The 27,921-nt window shown below is 41.6% G+C and overlaps 1 protein-coding gene across 4 annotated transcripts in view; it reads left to right on the top strand.

The window, feature by feature from the left end:
* Window positions 1-27,921, top strand: part of LOC107306428 (metalloprotease TIKI1-like) — a 79,445-nt gene that overhangs the window by 32,134 nt on the left and 19,390 nt on the right. For 3 of the 4 annotated variants that reach the window (XM_015849588.2, XM_015849589.2, XM_015849591.2), the window contains exons 3-4: window positions 18,801-18,947; window positions 21,077-21,251. In XM_015849588.2, the coding sequence (XP_015705074.1) occupies window positions 18,801-18,947; window positions 21,077-21,251 (322 nt within the window). The remainder of the gene's footprint in view (window positions 1-18,800; window positions 18,948-21,076; window positions 21,252-27,921) is intronic. The other variant, XM_015849590.2, reaches the window with a different exon arrangement.

Genomic DNA, 27,921 nt, shown 5'->3' with positions numbered 1-27,921 from the left:
GGCGAAGGTGAAGGTTGAATCTTGTTTTCTTGTGCCTTGCTGAACGTCCTTTCATTCAGCAATGAAAAGATATGGAAGAGAGAGCACAGTGCACACAGACAGATGCAATGTGATTGCGGGGATTGTTGGTTCCTTGAAAAAATGAGCTTAGTATAAGACGGAAGAATGTTACTTTTGGGGCATGCAGTTCAAATTTTCTCTTGGGATGCAGCATTATATTTACAGAAAGTAAAAGGGAGGGAGCCTGAAATGGGGAAGATGAGCCATATTCTTGAGTTCTGCAGCTTAAATGGTTCTTCAGTGTATTCCCTACCAGTGTGGGTCCAGTAGCTAGCGTTTATTCTCTCTCTGCTGGATTTCTTTTTCCACGGGAATTCTGAAGGTTACAAAATGATCTCTCTGTGTTGAAATGAGTGAATGGCTGTAATTGCAATGTTATTGAAGCAGGAGACCTAGAAGTACTCTGGCTTAGCTGAAAATTGCTTTGTTGGCTGCAGAGTGACTTTCTTTAAATTATTGTGCCATTGTATTTCTTCGTAACAGTTGGTTTTTGTTTCAGGTATAGGGATTTGAATTGGGCCTTGGAAGGGTACAGGCTCTTAAACATAGACTACTTATATACAGAAGCCTAAACTTAGACTTTGGATCAGAAAATTCTATGCTTTTCAGAAAGCCAGCTAGATATGTCTTGTGCTGACTTACAGGCTAGTTCTGTAATTCTAATAGGTTTGATTTCACTCTGCCTTAGGCATTTCCCAGGTCATCCATCTGCGTGCTGTCCTGGCTGGCATTAAAAGATCCAGCTGCTGTATGCACATTTCTTCTGGGCTTTCAAGTCACTAGATGTGTAAGGCAGTTTGGAAGGATAAGAGTTTTCTTCCCTGTGGATTACTTTTGTCAGTGTTGTGAAAGCAAAATGAAACATATATTCTACACTGAAAGAAGATGTCTGGATGTTTGTGGAAGTCACAAGCAATTCTTGGAGAATTTGGGGTTTGTGTGAATGCCCTGGTACAGAATCCTTTTATGTCTGCTTTTGTCTTCCATAATCCTGTGAACTTTTACAATTCAGGGCTGATGCCATTCCAGTCAAGAGAAACATGCATGTGTGATAAGACTATGTATGTTGCAACTTCGCAGCAAATCCCATTTCCAGACAAGAGTTAAACCTGGCATTTGCTTCTGCTCTGCAGTCCTTCCTGCCTTCTCAACAGCAGCCTCTCCTCCTGCATCCTGCTGGTTGCTGTTGGCAGTGTCGAGCCTTAGGCCAACAAGCTTTTTGCATGTGGGAGCTGGCTCTGTGCAATGAGCAGACAAACTGCTTGTTATTGTTAATCCCTCTGCTCTTTAACTTGCTGCCCAGGCTCCATACCATGAGACAGTGCTAATATCCAGGCTCTGTGTGGTTTTCGTCATACTTTCCAACAGTCTCCAGGTAAAGCTCTCAGGCAGCCCATGGTCACGTGTGGTAGACACCCATGCCGCCACACTTTCTAGTAACCCTTTATGGTTTCTAGAAATGTGTCAGATCTGTCAAAGATATAGCAGCAAGTTGAGTGACCTGTGAGTACTGTGGAAAAAATGGTTTCTGTTATGTAGCTAAATTAATAGCTGGTTGAACAATGTCATCTGGTAGGCTGGTTTATACGTATGCTAACTTGATCTTTTTTAATAATTTAGTAAAATCAAAATGAATAATTTGGAGGTCATGTTAACTGCCTGCAGCTGCCAGTTGTTAAAGTTTCTAACTGAGCTGATCTGCAGACATCTTTGGGGGTTACACAGCTTCTGGAACATGGGAGTCTTTTACTTGCCAGGTGTCACCATACAGGGAGGATGCTAACCACAATTATGTGGATAATCTCCCAGATGAAACGATTCTGCCATGCAACAAACAGAAGCTTTTCTGATCTTATGGGTGTACTGAGTGTAACCAAATTACAAGAAGTATAGTTTTCCATAGACTGACTTCTGAGAAATTACTCTTTGGGAAGATTATTATTTTGTACACTGTCTTTCTACAATAGATGGCTCTAAGCTGCTTTTTGTGCTTTTTGTACTGTGTTCTGTAGTCAATTTCAGTTTTGTATTGCAGCAGCACCGGGGACTTTTAAAATGGGGAGTCACAAAAGTACAAAAAAAGACTGCAGAATGAAGCATCCTTCCAATCAATATGACTGTTAGCATTATCTCAGTGCTCAATTTTCAGCTGCTGGAGAAACTGAAAGTTCTGGTATCACCTGAAACAACTAAGTTCTGGGCAAAGTAGCTAGGCGTAGAGTATAAGGAATGTTCCAGACATAGCTGGGAACACAAGGCAACAAAGGTACAAAATTCTCCAGTGTTGTGAGCAATACAGTTGGTTCTGTTAAAGTAGGAAATGCCAATCTGAGACACCCTGCTTGTTTTCACCTGTAATTTCTAATACAGTTTATAAAATCAGAGGTTTCCTGCTGTTTGCCTTGTGTGGCTTGACACACTTACTACCTATATTTTAATAACTTTACTGTATGAAATGATCAAGCCATTTTTAGAGTGTCCTTTCCTGAAGGATACAGCCTGAGGCAGATGATAAACAGATGACTGTTTAGGTGTCAGAGGCTGAAAAACCATCATGCTTGCCTTGCTGCACAGAGCTGTACGGTGTTAGTGGGCCAATGTAGTGCATCCCTGATGTGCCGGCTGCTAGGGCAGGAGGCAGCCAGGAGCACTACCCTAGTAGTCATAGGAAGCTGCTGGAGTGTCTTTACGAGGGCTGCAAGGTATGTCTGGGAGTGTGGTGACCAAGGACCCACTAAGTTTTGCATAATTAGTCCTCAGTATTTGCATATGAAAGTCTTGGAAACTGTTTTCTGCATAAGCATCATGTTGTTGGCTCATATGTTTTTCTGACACTGTGCCACCCTCAGATTCTGTCTGATAGTATGGCTGCTTTCTGAATAACTTCTTACTTCTGTTTCTGTGCAGGTTTTTTTATCTTTCTAGATGATCATTGCATCCATAGTTATTGTGAAACACTCATTATTTTATTTATTGATTCGTTTATTAAGAAAAAAAATCCCGAGGACCTGTTTGACTTTTCAATTATGAACAAGTAGGAAAATAAATAAATAAATAATAAAGCTCCTTTACTGAGAGAAACAAGAGTTTGCAGTTAACTTAGAGTTCCTTAACCTGTTACAGGATAGAATGATGTCACATAGAAAGTCCTTGTCTTGGGAAGACACAGTGAGTTAGCCTGGTTGAGCAGGTTTCCTGTTTCTGAGCGCAAGAAGTCCTTTGTTTTTAGTTTCCTCTTTGATTTGAAAGCTCAGGAGATGTGATGAATTTATTATATTTGTCAGAAACATTGCAAATCATTATAGTGATGCCATTATGTAGTACATCCACTAAGCTTTTACTGGATAGGAAATATTTATTTAATAGTTCTAGGAGGGATCAAGAATAAAATGTAACATGGAAGCATTATGATGTCTTAGCTCATGCAGTTGTATTTGTTCATGCAGTGATCTCATACAGAGTGTTTCAGTTACAGGAGCACAGTGGGACCACTGCCTCCCCAACTTGTGGTTAATAGCACAGAGTGGTTTACGAGTTCTGGCTGAAATCTGTGTTTGATTCCTGTCACTGTGTGGGAAAAAAAACAGCAACAAGCATCTAATCTAAATGGATTGTACCAGTGTGGTTGGGATCTTTGTAGATCATGTTCACAGCACATTAGTGTAAAGGATAGTAGCTTTAAATACCAGCAGCCCAGGGATCAAGTTCTTGGTAGCTCCTGGTGAGATGGTGCATCTGTCCAGTCACTCTGGGCTGTTTGCAGTTTGATTTTTCTACCCATTAGAACAGATGCTTACTGCAAAGCCTTTTTTTTTCTGAGTTGGCTGTAGTGTGGGTGACCCCTTTGAAAGACATTCAGTTCTCAGTTAAGGGTTTACTGAAGAGAAAAGGTCTGAGGAGGAAGGCGCTCATGAGAAAAGCAGAGGTTTTATCTTCTGTTAGCAGTCAGAATTTAAACAATTATGAGAATACTTTACAAAAGCACACATGGGATTTCCCTTCTTCTGCTCCCTGTCCTCTCCCTACTGCCTGTAGCCATAGAAAGGTTTCAGAGGACTTTCTGGGTTCAACCAGAACAGGTACTGCTGCACCTCCTGCTTTGCTGCTGGTGTTTCCTTCCATGTAAAGGAACTTCACTGTACATATTTGTGCTCACACACATCCAGCGCCTTTTACCCATCTTGCTGAACACAAAATTTGCTTCTGGGGTAAAAATATGCACTCTGATGGCTGTGATTAAAAAAAGAAACTGAACAGGTGGAAGCAAAATGTGGTTTAAAATGGATCTTCTGAGGGCCAGATTTTTGAGAACTTTCCACCAGCATGTCTGCAGTGGCATAAAGTCCTTTTGTAGTGAAGAGATGATTACTGCAGTATTGCAGCTGAAGGAGAGAAATCTTAAAACCAGATTGTGGTGGTAGGAAGGAAAAGGAAAAAAAGAGAATCTAATGAAATAATAGAGTAGAAATACCTGAGGACGGTGAACAGGCTGAAGTAAACAAATGTTGCAGTTTAAGAAAGTGCAGTTTTGGATAATGAGGATGCAAATAGAACTAGTATTGCTATAGCCAGTTACTGGTGGAGAGAACCAGCAGAACTAGCAGGCACACATAAAAGGCATAGCACGTTGTGGACTGCTAACCAGCATATTTGAAAATTCACAAAGGACATATAAAATCCAAGAAAAGTGGAGTGGCAAGTGTAGGAACAGCTTTTAACAGGGTAAAAAGATGCCCTAGGAAGCTGCTAAGCTGACAATTTGAATTAAAACAATTCTGAAAAGAAACAAAAGGTTAAACAAGTCAGCTTGTTTGTCAACCAGTGTTTTCCAACTATTTTAAATTGAAATTGGTGATGGAAATTGCTGGACATCTTTTACAGTGCTGTTGCAAAGATTCCATCAGCAAAGAAAAATTATGCAGGGTGTTAAGTGTTAACTATTTTTACTTTCTGATTTCTTGGATCTTGTTTAGGTAATGGCTTTTAAAATGTGTAGTTATTTCATTGACCATCATTAGGTATCCTTGGATGGCTAGTCCCTCGCCACAACTTAAGTGATCACATATCTGCACCAAACATAGCCTTGATGCAGTGTGTTGAGGGATGGCCCAGTGGCTGTTGAGCAGTAGTCATTCAAGATAAGAGATTGTGCTGAGAGAACTGTGACAGCCTCTGGAGCAGAATTTGGTGATTGCTGAGAAAACTGAACTCACAGAGCTGAATTAATTGGACCTTAAGCAAAATTGTCCATATGTTCCCGTCTGAATGTAAAATAAACATATGAATAACATTTTTAAGGGTCTCCACAGAAGAGTGCCATTGCCTCAGCAGAGGTTAGATATCCCTTGTAGGCAGACTTAGAAGGCAATTGTTTTGAACTGGATTTATGTTTATTTGATTATTACAGTAAGATAACTTGGCAGAAGTTCAGTGTCCCAGAGGCTGAATGGCTTGTCAGTTTCCATAGCCAAGGACAACAAATGAGGGAGTAGTTTGCTGGGGTATGCAGCCTTCAGGTTTTATTGAACTCTACTTGAAATATTAAGAGACCTGCATGCAGCTGAACGTACTAGTTGTGGGCTTGGTGTGTGGCTCAGGTTCACATCTCTGAACTAATAGTGTTGCTATTTTTACATTTGTAAACTCACACTTTCCTGGCATGCATGTTAGACAAGCTGGATGCTTATCTGGTAGAAGTGCTATCCTCTTCATATGAGAGATCTCCAGGAATTTCCTCCTCCTGGAAGGAGTTGTACAATGGAATTGTACTGGAGGCTGCTAGGTATCAGGGTTCTGAGTTTCGTGCCAGGTGTTCATGTTGACCAGACAGGGGACATACCAAGGGAGTCACTGGTCTCCTTTGGATCTGGGCAGAGCACTGGCACTGTTATGAGAATCTGATATATCATCGCTGCAGCTTAAATTTGAATTTGATACTGAAACACAGATACTGATTGCCATTGAGTCTGGGAGGTATGAACAGTTATAAAAAGCAAATGTGGTGGCAGTTAGCATACAAAGTCAAGTACTGAACATGTGGCAGTCAGGAATGAGCCTTACCCTTCTGCTCTGAGCAGTGTTGACCTGAGTGATTGCTGTTGGTGGGCTTGGAGACCTGACCAAGACAGTCATCAACTTCATAAGTGAGGGCTGTTTGAGCAGTCATGCAACCACATTAAATACTGTCAGGTCACATCTAAATCAGCAGAGGAAAAGTCTTGAGAGCCTTCTCATTGGTGGAAGATGGGGATTTAAGCAGAGCTCAGTGTTGCACTGTTGGGTGAGGGGTTTTAGCCAGTGTATCAGAACCAGCTCAGTTTACTGGTATATTTCAAAATCCTGCTTTTGAGTGCAAGGTGGAAGATACAAACTACAAAGGGAGATGCTACCAGGGGTGTTGCACTTAAATTGCAGTGCTGATCAGTTGGAAGGTGGTATTCTGTAATGAACAGGGATGCCTGCAGATGGATCAGGTGCTCAGTGCATCATCCAGCCTGACCTTGAGTGTCTCCAGGGAAAGGGCATCCACCACCTCTCTGGGCAACCTGTGCCAGTGCCTCACTACCAATATCATAAGAAACTTAATTCTTATATCCAATCAAAGCCACCCCACTTTGAGTCTGAAACCATTTCCCCTTGTCCTGTTACAATAGACCCTGTAAGAGTTTGTCCTCTTCCTTCTTAGAGCCTCCCTTTAGGTACTGAAAGGCTGCTACTGGGTCTTCCCACAGCCTTCTCTTCTCCAGGCTGAACAGCCCCAGCTCTCTCAGCCTGTCCTCATAGGAAAGCTGTCCCATACCTTGGATCATGTCTGCAACCTTCTACTGGATACAACCTTCTACACTCCAGCAGGTCTATGTCTGTCCTATACTGAGGACTCCACATCTGCATGCAGTACTACATGTGAGGTCTCACCTGTGCAGAGTAGAGTACCAGGATCACATCCCTTGTCCTGCTGGCCACACGGCTTTTGATGACTGTGAGTTCACATTGCTGGCTTATGTCTAGCTCGCTTCCCCCAGTACCCTCAGGTCCTTTTCAGTAGGGCTGTGCTCTATCCTTACATCTCCCACTTTGATCTGTGGATAGCTTCTCTTCTGTGTAGAGCACAGTTCAAAGGTCAATACCTTCTGAATGTTTACATCTAGCAAAAGAATTGATAAGTCTGAATAGCACCTGGAAAATCAGTAGGGAGATCCAGATTTTGTTTTATTTAGCGGGACAACCTTATATATCAGCATTGACTGTGACATAAAAAATGCTACTTTTCTTGAGTGGCTGAATAATGTATTTTTGTCTGCATTTTGAGCAATTTCACTTCCAATTAAAACATGAAGTATTTCTCTGCTTGTTAGGTTTATTTCAGCAAGTGTTTACTGGCAAGATTGAACATTCTGAAATAGTCTATTTAAAGACATGTTATTGCATTTGTTACAGAGAAATAATGAACATGAATTTTTTGTAAATTTGCAGTGGAACTTTTGTCACTGTGCTCTGCAGACTTATCAAGGTATGAAAAACTGTCATTTTAGCTGATCTGTCCAAACAAAGCCAGGTGTTAAAGGCAGAGAGGAAGGATTAGTCACTTGAGTTTGCTGTATAACTTTGAATTATGAAATTAACTGTGGAACTGGTTAGGTTCTTTCTCATAAATTGATAACTTATTTGATACCTTAAATTATGAATAACTTATTTGATAACTTAAATTATGAATAATTTGCTTCCTGTTTCTGGGTAGATCTAAAGTGAAGGCCAGACCCACATGTTTAAATGGAGACATAATGATACCTGTAATTTGTTTGTGTTCCCACAACCCTTTGCCAGTCTCCGCTGGCCTCACAGAGATCACAACGTTGTCAATGTACTAAAGTTTAAGGCCTTCTGATACTTCTGGGGATACTTAAATGTCGATCTTGCATTAATTCCAAATTGCTCAGCAGGTTTTGAAGGTTTGACCCTATTTCAGGGTTTGGCATATATATAGACTTCATAATGCTTTTCAGACAGACAGTGATAGTGATTTCACTTTTTTTTTTTTTTTTTTCCTAGTCTCTGACAAACAGATATTCTTCTATGTAAAGTTCTCTAATGAATGTTTGATGTAGATTTAGTATTTGACACCAAAATATGTTTAGAAACTAACTAACTATGACGTATTTTGAACAGAAAATCTCTGATGTCCTGCTAGGTCTGTCTGTGTTTAGTTGTATTTAATCATCAGTGTTGAAAAACCCAAAATTTGTTAACACTCAGAGCAACTTGTGTCTAGTATTGGTTTCGGATGAGCACTATTAGGAAAATGTCTGTGAAGGGTCCTGCACCAGTGGGGTTCTTGTAGACATTTCTCCCAAACTGAAATGTCAGTAAATCTGGAAGAATTATGGAAGAGGTATTGCTGACATTCCCCTTTCAGTTCCCTGCACATTTCTTAGGAGGCAAAACCGAAACAGAACAAAACAATGCAAGGTTGAGCTGAAGTATAAAAAAGCAAGCCAGTGCCCTTGGGAAAATGGCAGTTATTGGAAAGGATAGGGAGACTGGGGCTAGGAATGCTTTGAAGGGTGAGCAAGCAGCAATCTGAATAGGGAAGCCAGATAGAGTGGATGAGCACAACAAGCCAGCACACCAGTGCATTGTGTGATCCTGGTATCCAAAGTCTCTGAGAAGAAATGGATTGAGCTATCAAGCAGGGACTGGCGCTAATCCATTGAAGTCCCCATTAATACCACTTCACTATAATGAATTTGCAGACAGTGTTGCTTCCCTCCCAGTGTGCATCACAGTGTAGCAAATATCAAATGTCTTGTTCTTAGTAGGCAGCTTCATCTCAATAACCTTTTCTACTTGGAAAGATTACAGATAAAAACTAATCAGAAATATCAACAGTGGAGTGTTTTTTTCTAGGATAATAAAGTGGGGAAATTGGTGTATGTGCATAATAAGAGATTGTTTCTTCTGTTTCGTGGATTTTGATGCAAGTTTCTCATTACCAAATTTGTTTTCTTTGTATATGAATTTGGGATTAACAGTTTAATCCTTTCTTGTTTATGATTACAGGCCTTCGGGGGCATTTGTTTTCCAAAAACTGGAAATTAATCTCTGGGGAGTTACTGGGAAATACCTGGTTGTTCTGAAAGTGCAGCTTCCCTGTGTATATCCAGCTTGGAGAGGAGCTGCTATAATTTTGTTGCCTTGCTTACCTGCTTATTGTTTTCTTTCTGTCATAGTGTTATCACATAGTCTCCAAACAACTGCTGTTGTATAACATTGTTTGCATATTATTTCCAAGACCGGATTTGGATAATGATGTTTTTGTACACCATCATGTATTTAAGATCCTCTGAACTTTGTATAATTATCAGTGCACTGTCTATTTTTGATTTGATGTGGAAGTTATGGACCTTTAGCTGACATTTTTCTTACATTTTTCCATGCATAGAATGGTGGTCGATTTGGTACTCATTGCACTGTTAACTTTTCTACATACCTTCAGTGAAAACATTGCTCTCCCTAGCCCAGAAAAATGATCAAAGTCTTCTCTTCCAAGGTCAAAGTACGACATGCTCATGAGATAAATCTTGCTGGACTTTGTTCTTGTATTACCAGCATGTTTCATCACACCCCAAAGCCATCCTCCTTATCATAGGCCATTTTAATTTTAACATACTTTTGTCATCTTGATGTCTCTGTGAAATGATGGGCTCTTGGCAGATGTCTCTTCTTTTCTCAGAGATCATCAAGCAAATGCTTATCCAGGACACTTACCCTGACAGTGAGTGTGTTCGACCATGTGCTAGAACTGATGTAGGGAACATGACCTGCTCTGTCCTTTCACAAATTTATTTGACTATCTAAGATTTGAAAGAGTGAAATAAGTCTAGTTTAGCTCATTGTTGGGACTGCTGTCCATCTTATACACTGAGGTGATTAAGAAGTCTCTGTACAGCTATTTTAAAAGGTGTGAGTTCAGAGATACCCCATGGCTTTCCTTCAGGACAAAATATGCAAATAATCTATCTGTGATGCTTCTTGTTCCAGTCCATTCCTAGTGAGAATGCTGGTAGATGCCTGTTACGAAGCTACTGCGTTCCAGTTTGAGCTGTCATTGTTTCAGCTTCGTAAGTTAGTGGACTGCAGTTATTTTTAGTAATTTAACTCAGCTTTATAAAATGTGTTTAGCACGGGAAGGAAAACAGTCAAGCTGTTATGCAGCTGATAAACCTTGGGGCTAAAAGAGGAAATAATCATCCTTTCTTTTGGCTCTGTATACATTCTTCTTTTCAAGATGATCCACTCAGGAAAACATCATGACAGAGTTGGTGGAATATAAATTCCCATTCTGCCTTGGGATACACTCATTTTTTTCATGTGAGTTACTCTAAGGAGCATAGTTTAGAACTGGTTCAGGTCTGTGTGGAATTTTTGTCAACAGTTCTTCTTGGAAAGCTTTTGTACTGAGAACCTTCAGTCTCTAATCTGCCTGAAGCCAGATGGGGACAGTTTCAGTAATTCTTGTTTGAGCTTCTTCTGGGCATCTACCTCTAATATAAACTGTGTCTTTCAGCCGTGCGCCTTGAAAAGGTCACACTGCACTGCAGTTCTTCATTTGGAAGCCAAATGCTTCTCTTGAAGGTGCTCTTGAGTTGCTTTTGACATAAACACTGGTTTGAAGATCTTACTCTGTTTGGAACGGCAGCCACAGTCCCCAAACCTAATTGTTCTGTTGAGTGGAAAAAATGTTTTATCAATGCTGAGTGTTTTATAAAGAACACGCATTTCCCAGCTGGCAGAACTTCAAGAAAATCCAAAATATCTCGTTGCATGGTTACCACAAGGCATAGGATTAATGCCTGGGCTTGTTCCTCACATTCTAAGCGTAGATTGTTTACTTTGTTAGCTTTATAGTCTTGATTTCCTCATGTACATATGAATTACAGAAGCAATTTACATCTGCTTAACAGAAACAGGGAAAAGCACTCAAGCCACTGTAAAATTTCTTTTCTAAATTATTCTGTTGTTACCTCTAGAAAAGATGCACAAAAAAACAATAATAGCAGTTTCAGACTAAAGTGTGCTGCATTTCTAAGACACGTTATTGTTCTAGCAAACTTTCAAATGGTTGTCAGGTTTGTTGCTGTTCTTACTGCATGTGATCAGAGCTAGAGGAGAGAAGTGATAAAATAATCCATGCAGGAGGGGAAATGCAATAATTTTTCTTTCAATTAGCAGCACTCCAAAGATCACCTGTGGTTGAGTGGAAGAAAACTGGAGGCCAAATCCTAATCTGCAATATCAGATTTATTAGATTACCTGGATTGTGGTGTAGGTTGATTATTTGTTGCTTTGTCTGTTTGCTTTAGTAGGATTTATTTATTTATTTATTTATTTATTTATTTATTTCCCCTCAGATAGGGTAGGAAGTTCTGTCTCGTGCTTTAATTAAGGCCAGAGAAATGAATGTAAATTTATAGAGGGGCAATACATTGGTTGATCTTCAGTGAAGTTTGTTTTGTTGGCTGCACCATATTTGTTTTGTTTCCACCATGGATACCATGGAAAAGAAGGAAGAATTGAACCGAAGCAGTACCTACTTTAGTAGAAGGGTTATCTTAGAAGTAATAATAATAGTATTTGCAGGTGCCAGATATTCATTTGTAGCTAGTCTTAGCACAAGAAACATCGGTTTCAGATTTTCCATTTTGCAACTCTGTTATTCTAACACAATGTTGAAAAGGCTGTACTACTGTACTGTAAAATGTTTATGAGAAAGTAGACTTAGTGCTGTGATCCGGGAGCTTGAACATGAAAGTACCATAAGAGAAATATGAATTGGCAGCATTTTATTTATTTAGTTAGTTAGTTAGTTTAATTGTTCCGAGGGCTGATGTAGACCTGAGTTTAGGAGATATGTAGCAACACTGACCCAGAATGGACTAGATATTGCTAGCTGCAGAAGTGCTAAGTAGAAGACATGCAGGAATTTGAAGTGTGGAAACCTGGAAAATCCATTTTTTTGCTTTCAGTTGGGCACTGGACTGCATAGAAGGTCTGATGCCTATTTCTGATGGATAAGATAAAAATGTATTTGATGAAGATATGATTTATAAAGTTTTTTTACAACAATCTTTGCAAACATTTACAGAATTACTTACAAATATAATAATAACGATGAAAGTTTTATTCGTTCTTTAGAAACATGCAAATATGCATAATCAGTTCATTTCCAGCACAGAGTGAAGAACTTGGGAGGAGAACTGGATGAACTTGATGAAATCTTGGGACACTCCTGCAGCGCAAGGAGGAACTCCAGCAAGCACCTGGATGAAGAGTTCTTGGGGAGGTGGGGCAACAGTAGCCCCTGTGGGCTCACAGCCATGATATTAGTTCTGTAGAGCAAGTAATGGAGGTGTTCAACTGTGAACTGCAAACTGACCTGTTGGACAGCAGCAGTCTTTTCCACTGTTTGTCTCATTCCACATTCGGCACATTGTGTGGTGTTAATTTCTCCCACAATCAGTAGAAACATAAAAGCCTTAAAACTGTGCAAATGACTCATACAAAAGGCTGTGAATTAATGCAGTCTGTTGCAGTTCAGATTGGTGTTGCTTTCAGCAGCAATGCAAACAGCGTTCCTCTGATTCAGCGTCATCTACCGCTCTTCTGCATCAGGAAGAGAATGATAAATTCATTTGGTGCTCCAGTGGTGCCTGGCAAATTATTGGAAGCCCCTTGTTCCTGTAGCTCCTAGTTGGAGAGTGATTGATTTATATATTATACTTTCAGGTAATAATCAAATACGTTCAGAGATTCTTTTTGTTCAGTTCTGATAAGATGTTCTGCAAGATCCTGGCACCAGGAGCTGACAGTGTGAATTTGTTGCCAATAGACCGAAGACCAAGTTATTCAATGGCATTAATTCTGCCACCAACTGAGTTGTCTAACTTGAAGCAAACTGAGTATCTGAGAGCCTTGGGTGATGGTGTTAGAAAAGAGGAGCTCCTTCTCCTTGCTGTGCTGTCTTTTGTGTACAAGTACCATACATGAAATCAAGTCTGTGTGAAACTTGAAGCTCAGTTAATACAGAGTAGTTTCTGTTTCCGCATGTTTTCAGTGACTTGAAGTGCTCATCTTTTTTTTCTTTAGGTGAGCTCTCAGTTCGTTTCTCTTTTCTGATCACCTGAATCCAATGTTTCTCATAAAAACAGACTTGATTTGGGAAGATATTCCTTTTTATCTCCACAAAATATTTTTGCAGAGGTGACAAGATCCACCTCATCTGGTGCAATAACCCTGAAAGTGACTTAGATGCTTCTGAAGGCTACAGGTAACAGAATAGATCTTCCCTTCATATTCTTAGTCCCTGCCAAAATTGAACTTCGCAGGGCTCCTCATGACACGTGTCTTGAGGTTTCCAGAGTCTGAGGCACAGGCACCAGACATCTAAGAATCTGCATCTCACTGGAGCTAGGAATCTCACTTTCAGCACTCAGCCTGCTGGACCATTAACATAACAAAGGAGGATTATTGACTTTCATAGTCACGGTGCCTTTGATTTGAAGCTGTCTTTGATTTGGGGCAGTAGGGTTCACTGGCCCAGAGGAGCAGTGATTTCCTCCAGGTGAAGAGCAAGGAGAGAAACATGTTTTTGAGAAGAAGGAGGAAAGAGAAAGAACTAGTTGAAGAGAGTGAATGGAAGCTGTAATAGATGCAGTTAGTCACTAGGAAGTACCCAAAAGCAGCCCATGATTCCATAAGACAATTAAAAACAAATTGTCTGGGTGAGCGATCGGAGGGCAAGGAAGATGCTCCCCAGACTATAATTCAAGGGGCTGAATGGCCTCAAAAACTGAGAGCAGAGAGGAATGAAAAAACAGAAGATGAGGCAAATGATGGAACAGATGTGAACGCTTTTGTTGGCAAGACTTGGAGGCTAGCGGGATGGCGATAGGCTAATTTGAGGCGCATAATGCCAGGATCCTTTCATATGCAGAGCAGCACTTTGATCCAGTGTGGATGAAAGTGCTGAAGAGTGGAGAGGATGGCAGGGGGTCTTTTGTCTTTGACAAAAAAGGCATCTGCTGGGCTCTAACCTCCTTTTTTCCTACCCCCTTAGCCTAGTAGGCCACTCCAACAATGCTAGCAAAGGGGACAAGTGTCTCCTGACAGCTGAAGAAATCTCCAGGAGGAGAATGAGGCTTGCTGCAAGATGTATACCAGAGAGCTTAATCGATTTTTTCCACAGTACAAAAAGGGAGAGGGCTGGGGGAAGACAGAGAGATCACAGTGGAAATGGGAGGTGGGAGGAGAAAAAAATCCCTTTATAATAAACTTGTTACTTTTGTTCTCCAAATACATCTTTTCAGGAGATGCTTTGATGCCAGTATGAATACACTTAATGGAGCAGGGTATAGTAATGTTGCAGGGGGGATGGGGGAGGGGAGTGTGAATTAAGGAAGAGTAGGCTTGCAGGGAGGAAAAATGTTGGGTGATTTCTGCAGATTCCAAAACAGGGAAGATTTTTTAATTAATAGAGCACAGTGCAAGAGACTGTTGGAAGACAGACACATACTTTGTGTAACAGGAATTCAGCACAGCACAACTTTTGGTTTCAATTTCTAAGCAAAGCTGAAAAGAATTTCTTCAACCTTTTCTTCTTTTCCTGTTGCTATCTTGACTTCTTGGACTGATTAGAAATGAAGGAATTCCAGAACTAAACTGAGATTCAGGAAGACAGGTTGCATTTGTGCCAAGTAAATACAGTAGTTGCAGATTAGCTGCTGATTTGATCCCTGCTTCTCCATCTCATGCTCTGTTGACTGTCTTTCAGCTTTTTACCTCTGGTAAACAAAACTAGGATCCAGTCCCAAAAGTCTGGTGACTGTGGTCTTCATTAAGTTTTGCTTTGTACCTAGTCTTATGTTTTCTTTCAGAAATAATGGCAGATAAGAGCTATCAACATCTGAGCAAGACCCACCTTAGCAAATTAAATCCTTTAAGAACAGAAGGTTTAAAGATCTTCTTTCCTTTGAGATCCTGACAGTGTTTATCCACTACTGTTTACCAGAGATAACCTCCCTGGGGCATGGCTTTAAGCAACACCTGGTGCTGCTAACAACTCTCTCTTTACCCTCTTTCTGCCTGGGAGTCACTCTTCCTCCAGGAAGACACATGTGACACGAAATGAAGAGAAGCTATGACATTCCTTTGAGAGGCTCTGCATACACTGATGTTGAGTTGTAATCCCGCGTAGTTGTTCAGTGGGTGATCCCCCTTCAGCAGATGCCATTGTCCAATTCAGACCAGCGGATGAGAATATTTTTGGCAAAGGCATCTCCTAAAGAGGCAAGGCATTCTCCCAGGCAACAAACAGGACCCGAGGAAATGGCCGCAAGTTGTAGCAGAAGGGGTTTAGACTAGGCATAAGAAAGAACTTTTACTCTCAGAGAGTGGTCAGGCACTGGAATGGCTGCCCAGGGAGGTGGTGGAGTTGCCATCCCTGGCAGTGTTCAGGAGGCATCTGGATGAGGAGCTACAAGATATGGTTTAGTGGTTTGTTGTAGCTATGGCAATGGGAGGGCGATTGGACTGGATGATCTCGTAGGTCCTTTCCAACCTTGTGATTCTATGATTCTGACCTCCAGCTATGCAAAGCCTGATGAAGCAAGTTACTGTAGCTCATTAGGGAAGAGTAATCATCAAGGCAATTGATGCTTTTTTGATTCATGACCATTTGTCATATCTTGACTTTTCTGCATCCCAGTTTTCAAGCTGCGATTAAGAATGGTGTTGTGGGATGCTGCTGCTGCTGCCAGCAAAGGAGCTGAGATGATTCTGTCGCATGTCAAGGTGAAAGTCCCCTCACCATGAGATGGTGGTTGTTTGACTTCACTCCCAGGTGCACAGTGATGGGATGCCAGACAAAAGCCAAAGGAGTAAAGATATATCTTATGGGGAAATATGACCTGGCAGTCCCCACGCCAAGGAAGAGCAGCACCAGGCAAGCTGACTAGGAGTGCTGTGGGGTCTAGGGCAACCTGCTGTGTCCCCCATGCAGTTATGATAAGGGCTGTGTGCAGGAATCTGCCAGTGATCTTGGACACTTCATTTGTTCTCTGATGTGAAACATGAAACACCTCATTAGGAAAAGACTTCCCTGTCTGGGCAAGCAAGTTGTTCAGCTGCTATAATCTTAAGATTTCTATGTGTCCAGTATGAAGTTTTCCATCTGCACACCAGAAAAAAGTACCCTTACCGTAGTCCAGAGATCCGTCAAAGGTTTTTGTCATACTAGCAGTAAGGTCTGCAAATTTAAGTTGTGGGAGTGAGTTGTTGCTATTCCTGTGCAAATGTGTGCAGTAATCCTTCATACCTGCAGGTAGTCATTCCAGTTTTAAACTGCACCCTTAAGGCAGATCTGTTCAGCCATCTGCAGTTTACTGTGTGCATGTTTTTTATTGCTGGTGAGTGGGCATGAGGGAGAAAGGTGCCTGTGTGAAATGACCGGCTTGCTACCTTCCAGGTCAGATGGATGAGACTGTGCAGAGGAGAGACTGAGTCTGTGTCCCCTAAAACATGAAGTGAGGCTGTAGGGAAGGGGTGTGCAGGAAGCAGAGAGTAGCCTGCAGACAGTCAGCCCAGAGAAAGCAAAAGCAGGAGCGCAGTCTGTGAGAGTACAGCAGAGAGGAAGGTTTGCTTTTTTTCATGTCTTATCCAGCGGGTTAGTGTTTTCTCCAAAGAAGATGACTACCCTCTGCTGGTTTGCATTTGGATTAAAAAACAAACTGTAAAGATTGTAAAGCCTCCCTGATGTGCATTGAGGAAGAGCTACCTGAGCAGCGCAGGAACCCTTTACAAATCTTACTGCCACTCTGTGGACAGGAACCATCGGGTAACTGAAAGGGTGCAGAGTCTAGTAAGGACCATATTGCTTGAATGGTAAATTATCCCAATGGTTGCTTCTATAGTAATCCAAGTAACCTACATAATAAGCCATCCTCATGGAAATGTTTTTGGCTGTACTGGTTGTACATAGGAGCTTTTCCTCACGTGACCTCACAGTCTTGGCTGTAGAAGCCTTACATTTTCAGCATAGATTTGGCTCCTGTCTCAGTGAATCTCATCTGGTCATTAGCATCCATTAGAGCTTCTCTGCGTGGGAACTGAAGCCAAACAAATGGAAAACAGTGACTTCAGAGTATAATAAACTCCAGCCTCCATGAAAACTTACATACTGAAATGAAGTTATTTCCATTTGTTTTTGTTTAATTTACTTCCAAATAAAGCAAATGTCCTTTGCAGTATCACCAGTGGTTAGTTGTTGTGACTTTCCTTAGCGTCCACTTTAAGATAGTATTTTAATGAGGTGCAGTTTGCACCGGCAGAATGAGTTCTCACCCTTTTTAAAAATGCGAGATGGGAGTGAACATTTCTGTTCATGAGAACTCTTCTGGAATTAACATTAAATTTTGTTTTACATATTTGGCACAATACATGGTGATTTGGAGCCATGAGGGCGTGTTTAGCTTCAGTGTGGACAGTGTGATTTCAAGTTCTGTATACTTCTCTGACTTGCACTAGGAAGGAAGAAATGGTGCCCATTCATTCCTACATCTACCCTGTCTGTCCTTGAAACCCAAGGCTTTGTTCACACAATCTGAGTATGCAAAGAGTGTGTTCACTTATGTGTGAACTTCGGGTTGGCACATACCTCCAGTTCCATATTGCTTTGGATGGTGTTTGAAGCCAGTCTCCAGGAAGGGTGAATTCCACAGAGTCATCATCACACTGAACAGTATTACCTGAGCCTGGAAAATAACCCACCCAAGAATAATGCTGAAATGCATTTGAAAACCTCATCAGACATCCCTCAGCTGACTTGCTCTAGAAATAAGTGATTATAAGCTAGTAGGTTACATGAAAGCTTGTTGCTTTCTTCTGCCTTTCAAGCACTGATGATCTGTGGGAGTGCTTGTGGCAAGAGGCATCGGCGTGGCAGCACTCTGGGCCAGGCCCTGAGGCCACCACTAAGTGGCACTGGCACAACAACATCTGGAGATGACTCCTGTCATACCCTAAGGGTAGGACACCACTCTGGTGGTTGTTCTGGTGCTTGTCCTGCTTGAGGCATAGGGAGTGAGAGCATTCATTTTCCTGGAATGCAGCTCAGCGAGGAGAGAGCATCACCCAGGGGCTGCTGTTCCCAGGCTGCACCTGTGGGGAAGGTGGCGGCCTATGGTGCTACCAGCCACCCTGATGGTTCCTGGAATGGGGGGTTGGGAGGATGTACCAAGTGACAAGGTGAAAAGTTCTTTTTGGACAAGGAAGAAGGGATGAACATGAGCAAGCTGTGCTTATCAGAGGTGTAAGGATAGGAGCCACTTAGGCCTAGGGCTCTGTATAGGCAGCTCTGTCTAGGGTTGCAAGAGTGCCTCTTCTTCTAAGGACTGGAAAAATAAAGAAGGCCCTCCCACCCCATTCTACACTTTTCTATCTTTTTTTTTATCTGCCTGTAATGACACTACATGGAATTATGTGCTATTTTCCTATGCTTAGGTCTGCAGGACCTGATGTGCAAATACCTGGACGAGGCCTGGGTTGGTGGAATGTAGATTAGGGTTCTTAGAGTGGGAGCAGTTTTTGGCGAGATCTTAAGAGGTCAGCTGCGTGTCTGTGACCACCTCAAGGAGCCAGACAAGAACTCACAAGGAACTCTGTCTTTTCCTCCCTCTCCCCTCCCCCAGGTGATCTTTGCTTTGAATCAGACTCTCTTGCAGCAGGAGAGCCTCCGAGCAGGCAGTTTCCAGATCCCCTATACGACAGAAGATCTTATCAAGCATTACAACTGTGGAGACCTCAGCTCCATCATCTTCAACCATGACACTTCTCAAGTGAGTCCTGCCACCACAGCCCTTGTACTTCGCACAAGTCCCAGTAGTGCTAACTCCTATCTCACGCTTGTCCCCCCAGAGGCAGGGGCTAAAGACACCTGACTGGCTCTCTAGTGTGTCTGCTTCCTGCATCTCCTCCTCCAGGAGCCTGCACTAGCTCACCGCCATCTTAACGCACACAAGCAGCGAAGGCACACCTGGCTTTCCCTTGTGGATGAATGTCGTGTTTGCTTTAGCATCAAAGCTCTATGAGTTAATCCTTTATTTTCCTAGGTATCCTTTGGGATTGTGCTAACTTGTGTAGGAACAAATGTAGCACCTGCAGAGAGCAGAAGCAGACTCTTTTGTGCAAACAGTGATAGAGAATTGATCTCTTGACTTTGACACTTGCATAAGGCTGGGCATGTTGCAAGCTTTTCAGATTTCCCTGTGAGTATGATTACATATTACAGACAAGGCCCAAAGAAGATAAATAGAATGAAACAAAGATAGATCTAGACTGAATGTCAAGGAAAAGAAAACTTCAGAGGCCTCACAGACTTCATTTATGGAAACGGTTTCCCAAGCAGCACAGTGGAATGCAATGCTCTGATCTCTAAACTACAAGAAATTGCCCAGCAGGGACCAATTTGGCCTGTTGGGGCTGTTAGATTAGCTAGGCTCAGTCTGAGACATCAGGCCTTTATTCATGTGTGTGAGGTACTGCCTGGCAATTCATGCACTTCAGGAAAAACGTTGCTCCAGCCTAGCAGTGCTGACAAGTGTCTGTTGGTATCTGAGCTCTCCCCGCTGAGTATCTGTTTTCCTATGGGTTTTTGATATGTAATAGTGCAGTGCTACAGAGCTGGAAATACCGTCATACTAACCCTTGTTTCTCTGGCACTGCGCTTTGCACGTGTGTTTTACCTTCCTGTCCTGTACACCCTTCAACCTGCCAGTGCTGGCAGCCTGGTCATTAATAATGCTTAACACTTCACAGTGCATTTCATTCATAAATTTGAAAGGGCTTCTCAAAGGAGGCTAGCACTGTAGCAACATATAGATGCTACATCACTATTCTGCTGGAGTGTCTCGGACTGCAGACAGCTGGCTTTGCCTTGAGGGTCTTGGAGAGATCAGCTCTTGCCAAGACATGCATGTCTCTGAAGAATCAAATGCCCTTTACTTATAGAAGAGGTCTCCCCACAGGGCAGTTGATTTGAATAGTAATAGCCTGAAATTCCATCAGCTTACCCTTCTAATGAGAACTCTGTCATCTGTATATGACCCTGTGCTTGACCAGTAGATTTCCTGTTGTGGATTAAACACCCTTTTGCAGCAGGTGGTGACAGACTATGAGTCAGAGCCTCTGTAGGTGCTGCGTCTTTTCAAAGGAAAGTACCTGGCTTATAGTGGCTCTTTTTCTCCAGCAACTCTCTCTTGCAGACCCTTTTCTTAGTCTCTGTAATTGCAATGTCCAAAGCTACTTATGGAAGGTTCCACAATGGCTGCAACTCAGAACCTGCAATTCTCTCCACTTGCAAGAGTTTGCAGCTACAGCTGTCCTGGGAACCCCAGGAGATGGATGCAGCATTTGAAAAGATACCTTGAGGACAGGAAAACTAGAGCTGGTTAAACTGTCTTTTCTGACAAAATCTGGACCTCCTTCCTGTGGTAAATTTTGGGATCTTTATGTTAACTACTTAAGAGTGCGCATGTATTTTTTGACAGCCCCAAGGGTCTGAAGCCAGTCAGTCTCCCAGAAGAGTGTAATTATAATTGTGTCATACCCATGGTAATTTCAGGAAGAATTATGTAGCTAATGATAGCCAGGGGCAAATACTTTCTTCAGCCAAACTATCAGGACTTGTGATCAATGTTGTGGAAAACTAAGAATATTTATTCAGTTTGCATAAAATAATGATAGTAGTCTGGCTGGCTTATGAAATGATGTGTTGAGAGAAATGGCACTATGCATCACTATAAGTCTGTAGAGTCATTATTTTGCTCTCTTTGAGTTTTGCTGTATAGGTTGTGTGTTGAAAATCAAGGCCATTGCTACATTCAGTGATAGAGCAAAATCCTGTGTGTGCTGGCTGTCTGAAATAAATGACCCTTTTTTGAGGACTTCTTGTTTCTTCCTGTCTTAGGTCCCTAATTTCATTAATGCTACACTGCCAGCCCATGAACGTATTACTGCCCAAGAGATAGACAGCTACTTTCGTCAGGAGCTCATCTACAAGCGAAACGAGCGGATGGGAAGGAGGGTGAAGGACCTGCTGGAAGAATACCCTGACAAGAGCTTCTTTTTTGCATTTGGAGCTGGTATGTGATTGAGGTGATCTTCAACCTGATCTCATTCTTTCCATGTCCACTAGAAGCACAAGTGTTTGCCTCAGCTTAGAGAAGGATCAGTAACTTTTCTGTGGTAGACACAGGATGCAGCTCTGTTCTGAGAGTTTATTAGTATTAGGAAAGCTTTCTCCAGTATGCAAAGTGCTTGAACTGTGCATTGATTACAAAATTTATTGCATATTTGTTTTTCTTTTTTTCTTATATGCAATCATTGATACTGAAACAACTGTAGTGCTTACACGAAAGCTCTTACACATAGACTCTTGCCAAGCAAGGTAGAATATCAGAAGTACAGAGAGCTGAAGTGAAGGGCAGTAAGAGGTTACACCAGTGATTGAATAAACCTTTCAAGAGCCCATCCAAAAAAAAAATGTGCCAAAGGGCATGAAACTAAGAGACCCTACAAGTAGGAGAGAGGCATGCTTTCTCTTTCTGCTGCAGAAAATTACCTCTTTCACTGTACTTTCACGGCTACAAGGGAATTTTGTCTCTCAGCTTTTCTCACCCAGGGAAAAAGTACTCCATCCAATTCTTAGCAGCCAGCAGGAATCCATAGGCAAATGCAGTGGACTATCCAACTTGGTAATGTTAACACCCGTGGTTTAGACTAGCAATGTATGAAGAGTGTACACAGGATTGGTTTGCTATGACTGTCTTCCATTTTCCTAGATCCAATAAAGTGAAAAAGTGATGATCCATGTAGGTTCTGATTCTAGACAGTTACTGCATTTTGTCTTCTATTAACCATATGGTCCTTGGAAGACAGAGAGGACTGAAAGTGTTATCTGGATCCATGTGATGTTTCTTGGTCTCAGTAGCTACTGTTTCGGTTAGGATGAAAGATCCAGACATGGTAAGGAAAACATTTACTTAAAGAATGTAAAAACATTTGTATTTGAAGTCTGTGAGAATGTCCTCACTTGCAGCAGGGCGTTGTGATTACAAACTTTACAAGGGTCCTGTGTGTCCAGCCAGGGAAGTAATGGATGATGGCTTATAGCATCTGTAAAGCCATGTGTGAAGATTATAATGTAGTAGGCGCAGCTTATGTAGATCTTGGACTCTAAGTTAAGATTAGGGCTTTGCTTTGTAGTCCAGTAGCTAATGTGGTTTTAATGCTGGTTCCTACTGATCTGAAATTCCTCATTAGCATGTACATCTGTCCCGAGTGTCACCTGCATCAGCTGAAAGTAGCCAGTCCTCTGATTGCCTATTCTAGTAAAGCTGAGTTAAGATTCACTCAGCATTCTTTTGCTGCATTACTACCTGGAGCCTTGGGCCTGTGTGAGTATGATCAGTTGCTTATGTTCACATGGCTTGCTTTCCAGCTGCCTGGCATGCTTTTCCAGCATACTTCTGGATCCAGGTAGGGTCACCGTCTTACCTGGGGACTCCAGATCCAGTTTGAAGCTGTCTGTAATGACATTCTGTCTTCACTACTAGACTGGCCTCCATCCTCATCTACTCTTTTAAATGAATCTGCCTAAAAGGCAGTGCCAACCTCCCCCTGCCCCTTTTTCATGGGGTAGTTAAACAACTAATATGCACAGATACATGTGAGCAGGAGGTCTGTTGCAGGAATGCACTTCTAACAGGATAGTTCCTCATTATCTCCTTGTTTGTTTGCATCGAGACTTCTTCATTTGTTCTGTATTAACTGCCAAAATTAGCTAAGTAATATGACAGAATATAATGCAGGAAACAAATCAATTTCTGTACAGTTCTGAGATTTTATGAGCCCAGCTTGCAAATTTGAGAGCAGGCTTTTGTTTTCCAGCAGGTTAGTATAGTTTTTGCTTATCCAGAGTGCTGTGTGATAGGTGATTCTACAGAAGATTTATTTTGATGCCAGCAAATAATGAAATAAATTGTGCCAAGTTTTGAGCATTGCTTGAGTATTGTGCTTATGTTCAATTGCTGGAAAAGGGCTCCAAGAAAATGGTAGCACAGGACAAATTAGAATGAGTGGCAGCAGAACACAGAAGAGAAAAGAGTAAGACTGTAGGAGTAATTGTTGCATTGTGTTTTTCCCTCTTATGGCCATCAGTGGAAAAAATATCTCCCAGCAGTGACTGATAAATTGCAGGACAAGATTGTGCTAAATAGTAGTAGGATTTCAAAGGGTTTCAGGGTAAACCAGATTTTTCAACAGCACACTTTGTCTTTAAATGGTCTATGCTTTTTGCAAGCAAAGTTCATTTTTTTCCGTTAGCCAAACATCACTGAAAAAACATTTTATCATCAATTGTATCCAGGCAGGGTCGTGTTTTTTGGATGGCTGAGGTATTACAAATACCTCCTATTGTTGTATGAAACACTCTTGGCATTTTTATTATAAATGAGGGAAAATCAGACAGGGCTGAGTCCTTACTTTATATTCCAGGTGGGTTAATGCATGTAAGGGATGTGTAATGCATTTTGAAAGAAAAGCTGATGCATCCTTTCAGGTCCTCATCTATCTGCATAACTATAGATGTTGATTTCTTACATGGAATTATATGTGGTAATTTGCACTGCAGTAGGTTTCCTTTTTAGCCCAATCTATTTTATGTTCTTACTGGATTTCAATAGGTAATACACACTCCACCTATGTTCTGTTTAAAACACTTCACAGTCAGGGTACACTTACTGGAACCGTTTTTGTTTGGAAGTAATCTAATTTTACACAAAAGCATAGAATAAAAAATAATAGATTATGCTGAAACAGTCCAAAAAACTTTGCTTTTGGCCATAGTGGAAACATGCGAAGTCTCAAGTCCATTGCTGGGAATTACAAAGGTATATGTAGAGAGGATTATGGTAATTCCCATGACGTTCCACTAGGTTCAATAAGGATTTCGTCTTAATTGTGGACAGGCCTTTTTATACTTAAACAACTTTTAGAGGTAACAAGCCACACTTACTTACTTTCTTGTCCATAGAACTTGGGGATAAAGCCACCTATAATTTTAACAAGCAGTCTTTTTTCTGTGTTTGTTTTTAATTTCTGTGAACTTTATGTGGAGCATTCAAGATTTGAATGCTAAACCAAAGTGACTGCTGGCATTTTTTAATCCATAAACAGCCAGGTCTATAGCAGTATAGGTTTATGGTTTATCCAGAGATGCAAACTGACATAGGTAGGGCTACATAGTTCCCATGTACTGCAGAGTTGTAGCACTTGTACAGATCAATTACAAGGATGCTGCCTGCTTACTAAACCCTCAGAACAGCATAATAGTTGAGACTGGCAGGTCATCTGGTCCCACTCTCCAGAGCAGGGTCATTTACAGCAGATTGCCTGTGTATGATCAGATTCTGAGCATCTCCGGAAATGGAAACTCCACAACCTTTCTGGGCAATTTATTCTAGTATTTAACCACTTACATAGTAAAGTAGCTTTTTCTTATGCTTAAACGCAATTTTCTGTGTATCCTCTTGTGTACACTGCCTCTTGTCCTTTTATGTGCATCACTGAGATAATTCTTCCTGTTTCATCACAGTGGAGGTCTGCTGCCTCCCAGGGGCCCAGGTTAAAGATGTAAGGAAGAAACTTCCTTCCCTAGTTCAGCCCTCAGATTACTATCCCCTGTTGTTGTTTCAGGTAGGCAGGGATGAAATTGGAAGAACTTCCCTAAGGACTTCAGAGCCTTGGGCTGACTGGCCAGGGGTTTGGGAGCACAATTCGTGTTCTCCTCTATCCCTCCAGTTATAGGGAATGATGAGGGACTGAATATGATGGGCCAACAAATTAATACCTGGCTCCGAGCTTGGTGTGCCTAGCAGGGTTTGGGTTTTTTGACCTCAGCTCAATTTACATGAGACCAGGCCTGCTGGCAACCAGTGGGAATAGCTTATCTTACTGGTGAAAAGGGGGTTCATTGAGAGACCTTTAAACTAGGTATGAAGTGGTGGTGAAACAGGTCACTAGAAAGAAGCCTGTTTGTGACATGGCAGTGCTTGTGGCAGGGGTGTGTGCTAGTAATATCCCACAGTCTTGTGTCTTGGTGAAGGAGGAGGATGATACACCTTTTTGTAGGAAGAACACAAGAGTTGATGTAAGGTTGATTACTACAGAAACACCTGAGTATGGTCAAGAGGGCATTAGGGCTTCTCCCAGTCAAAAGGAGGCCCAGCTCCAGGAGAAGAACGTGATTGTATGGAAATTAATGATGGTGATGATAGGGTTGAGAGCTTATGGGTCAAAATAAAAGTGAAGGCTAGTCAGACTGATGTTGTCATGGGAGTCTGCTATAATCCAACCAACCAGAATGAGGAGGTGGATAAGACACTTTATAGACAGTTTGTTGAGGTCTCAGGGTCTCTTCCCCTTGTTCTCATGGGAGACTTCAACTTCCCAGACATCTACTGGATTTATAATGCAGCAGAAAGGGAACAGTCCCAGGTTTTCCTAGAGTGTGTGGGAGATGATAACTTCCTGACACAGCTGGTGAGGGAGCCCACAAGGGGCAGCAAAATCCTGGAGCTGCTGTTTGTTAAGAGACAGTCTTCTGGGGAATGTAAATGTTGGAGGTTGTCTGGGACAAACTGATCACAAAATGATAGATTATGATAGGACTGGGTTATGATAGAACATGATGGGATAATATCCTCCTGAACCTTCTGCTCTGCAGGTTGAACAGTCTCAGCTCTTTTAGCCTCTTTTAGCATGATAGAGTAGAACAGAACAGAACAGTACAGAATGGAAAAGAACAGTTGGAAGGGACATCACATTCGAAGCCCATCCGATTCCACTGCCTGACAATTTCAGGGTAAACTAAAAGCATACTAATGAGGGTATTGCCTAAATTCCTCTTGGGCACTGACAGTCTTGGAGCATCAATCAACCCTTCTAGGAGACCTGTTCCATTGTTTTTGACTGCCTTCACAGTAAAGAAAATTTTCCTAATGTCTACTCTAAATTTCCCTTGGTGCAACTTCGCTCTTTGTTATTAAGTAACAACATGAAGAGAGTGATGCCTCACTTTAAATTTCCCCTCAGGAATTTGTAGAGAAAGGACAAATAGCTAGCTCAAGGTCAGTTAGATGTCTTTACGGGACTTGGCTTGCTGAACTTCCTAAACCAAACTGTGTGTCCTTAATACATTTGGAAAGTATCTGCAGGATAATTTGCTCTGTCATACTCCCCAGGAAGAGGGGTGAGAAGCTTACCATAGTGCAGCTCCTTTTTGCCCTTTCTGAATACAAAAGTGACATTTGCTTTCTTCCTGTTCTCAGGGATCCAGTCTATAGGGACCTTCCCCAGTTATCACAGTCTTTTAAAGATAATCAAAAGTGGCCTAGCAGTGACACTGACAAGCTCCCACAGCTCCTGCATGTGCAACCTATCAGGACTTGTGCATGCCCAGTTTGTTTGAGTGTTTCCTAACCACATTATTATCATCCCTCCGTGTTTAACCTTCCTTGTGCAGGGCTTTCCCTCTGGTCACCTGAGATTCCTGTGGTCTGATTTTACCAGTAAAGATGGTGAATGTGGCACTGAGTATCTTGGCCTTTTCCATGCCCTTTGTTACCAGGTCTCTTGACCTTTTCAAGTGCCATTTAAGCAGTCTATGTTTTACTGCTGAGGTGCTTTTAGAATCATTTCTTGTTTCTGTTCTGGCCCAGCTCTAGGTGGGCTGCACTTTCTTCTGCGTAGTCACTAAAAGTGCATAGTCACTTTTATTCCAGGATGAGAGTGGCTTGTTTTCTTTAGCTTACTTACGTTTTCTCCTGAAAATAAGAGAAAATACTGTGTTTTTGTTTTTTTTTTTTCCTTTTTATGCAGAAGAAAGGATTTTATTATTATTATTACTATTCTGTGTGTGTGTGTGTGTGTGTGTGTGCAGGAGAAAACATTCTTAGTGGCATAAACACTGATTTTTGAGGCCTCAGGTTAAGTCAGTGTTTCTAGAAGCTGAGTTTAAATTCCTTTAGTTTCTCCATCCTCTTTGAGCAGCTTTGAAACTCCAGAAGTGCCATCTCATGTGTAAGCAATATAGAGGGATCTAAGCTGTCTTAGATCCCTGCTGATGAAATGACTGACTTTGCTGATACATGCTCCTGAAAAATTGCATCATTTTGTGTCTTTAAAGTATACTGGATGCCAGCAAACCACCATTAATGCTAAGAAAAAAAGGGATGATGATGAATAGTTTTTCAACTACAACTTCTTCTAATTATCGTAGGAAATAATATGTGGTTTTATTTAGTGTTATCCAGTTTTGTACAGGTTCAAACATCCAGGGACTAGCCTTTTTTTTCCTGTCTCTTTTTTTCCTCAAGATCACCAGAAGAGTCATTACAAGCAAGCTGATTAACCAGTGTCTGAATTAGCAATCCAGCAAGTTGTTTCAGACCTTTGTTGTCTTCCTCTTATAATTTGAGTCAACTGATACTCTAAACTGAAGTTAACTCTCAGGTAGTTAACATGGAATCCAACAAGAAGAAACTGAATCAGAGAATAAAACCGTAGCATATCCTGTGTTGGATGGGAAATGAGAGGGCAATGAGGCCCAACTTCTGAATCTAGATGGGAGAATTCAAGAATTAAACCATATATATGAAGCTTTGCCCAAACTCCTTGGGGAGCCTGTTAAAGTGCATCACAGTCAAGGACTTCTCCTTAAAATTCAGTATGAGCTTTCAGTATGGTCACTAG

This window comes from Coturnix japonica, chromosome Z (genome assembly GCF_001577835.2).
Source record: "Coturnix japonica isolate 7356 chromosome Z, Coturnix japonica 2.1, whole genome shotgun sequence".
Lineage (NCBI taxonomy): Eukaryota > Metazoa > Chordata > Aves > Galliformes > Phasianidae > Coturnix > Coturnix japonica.
Note: the sequence above shows the minus strand (reverse complement) of the source record. Positions and strands in the feature narration are given on the sequence as shown.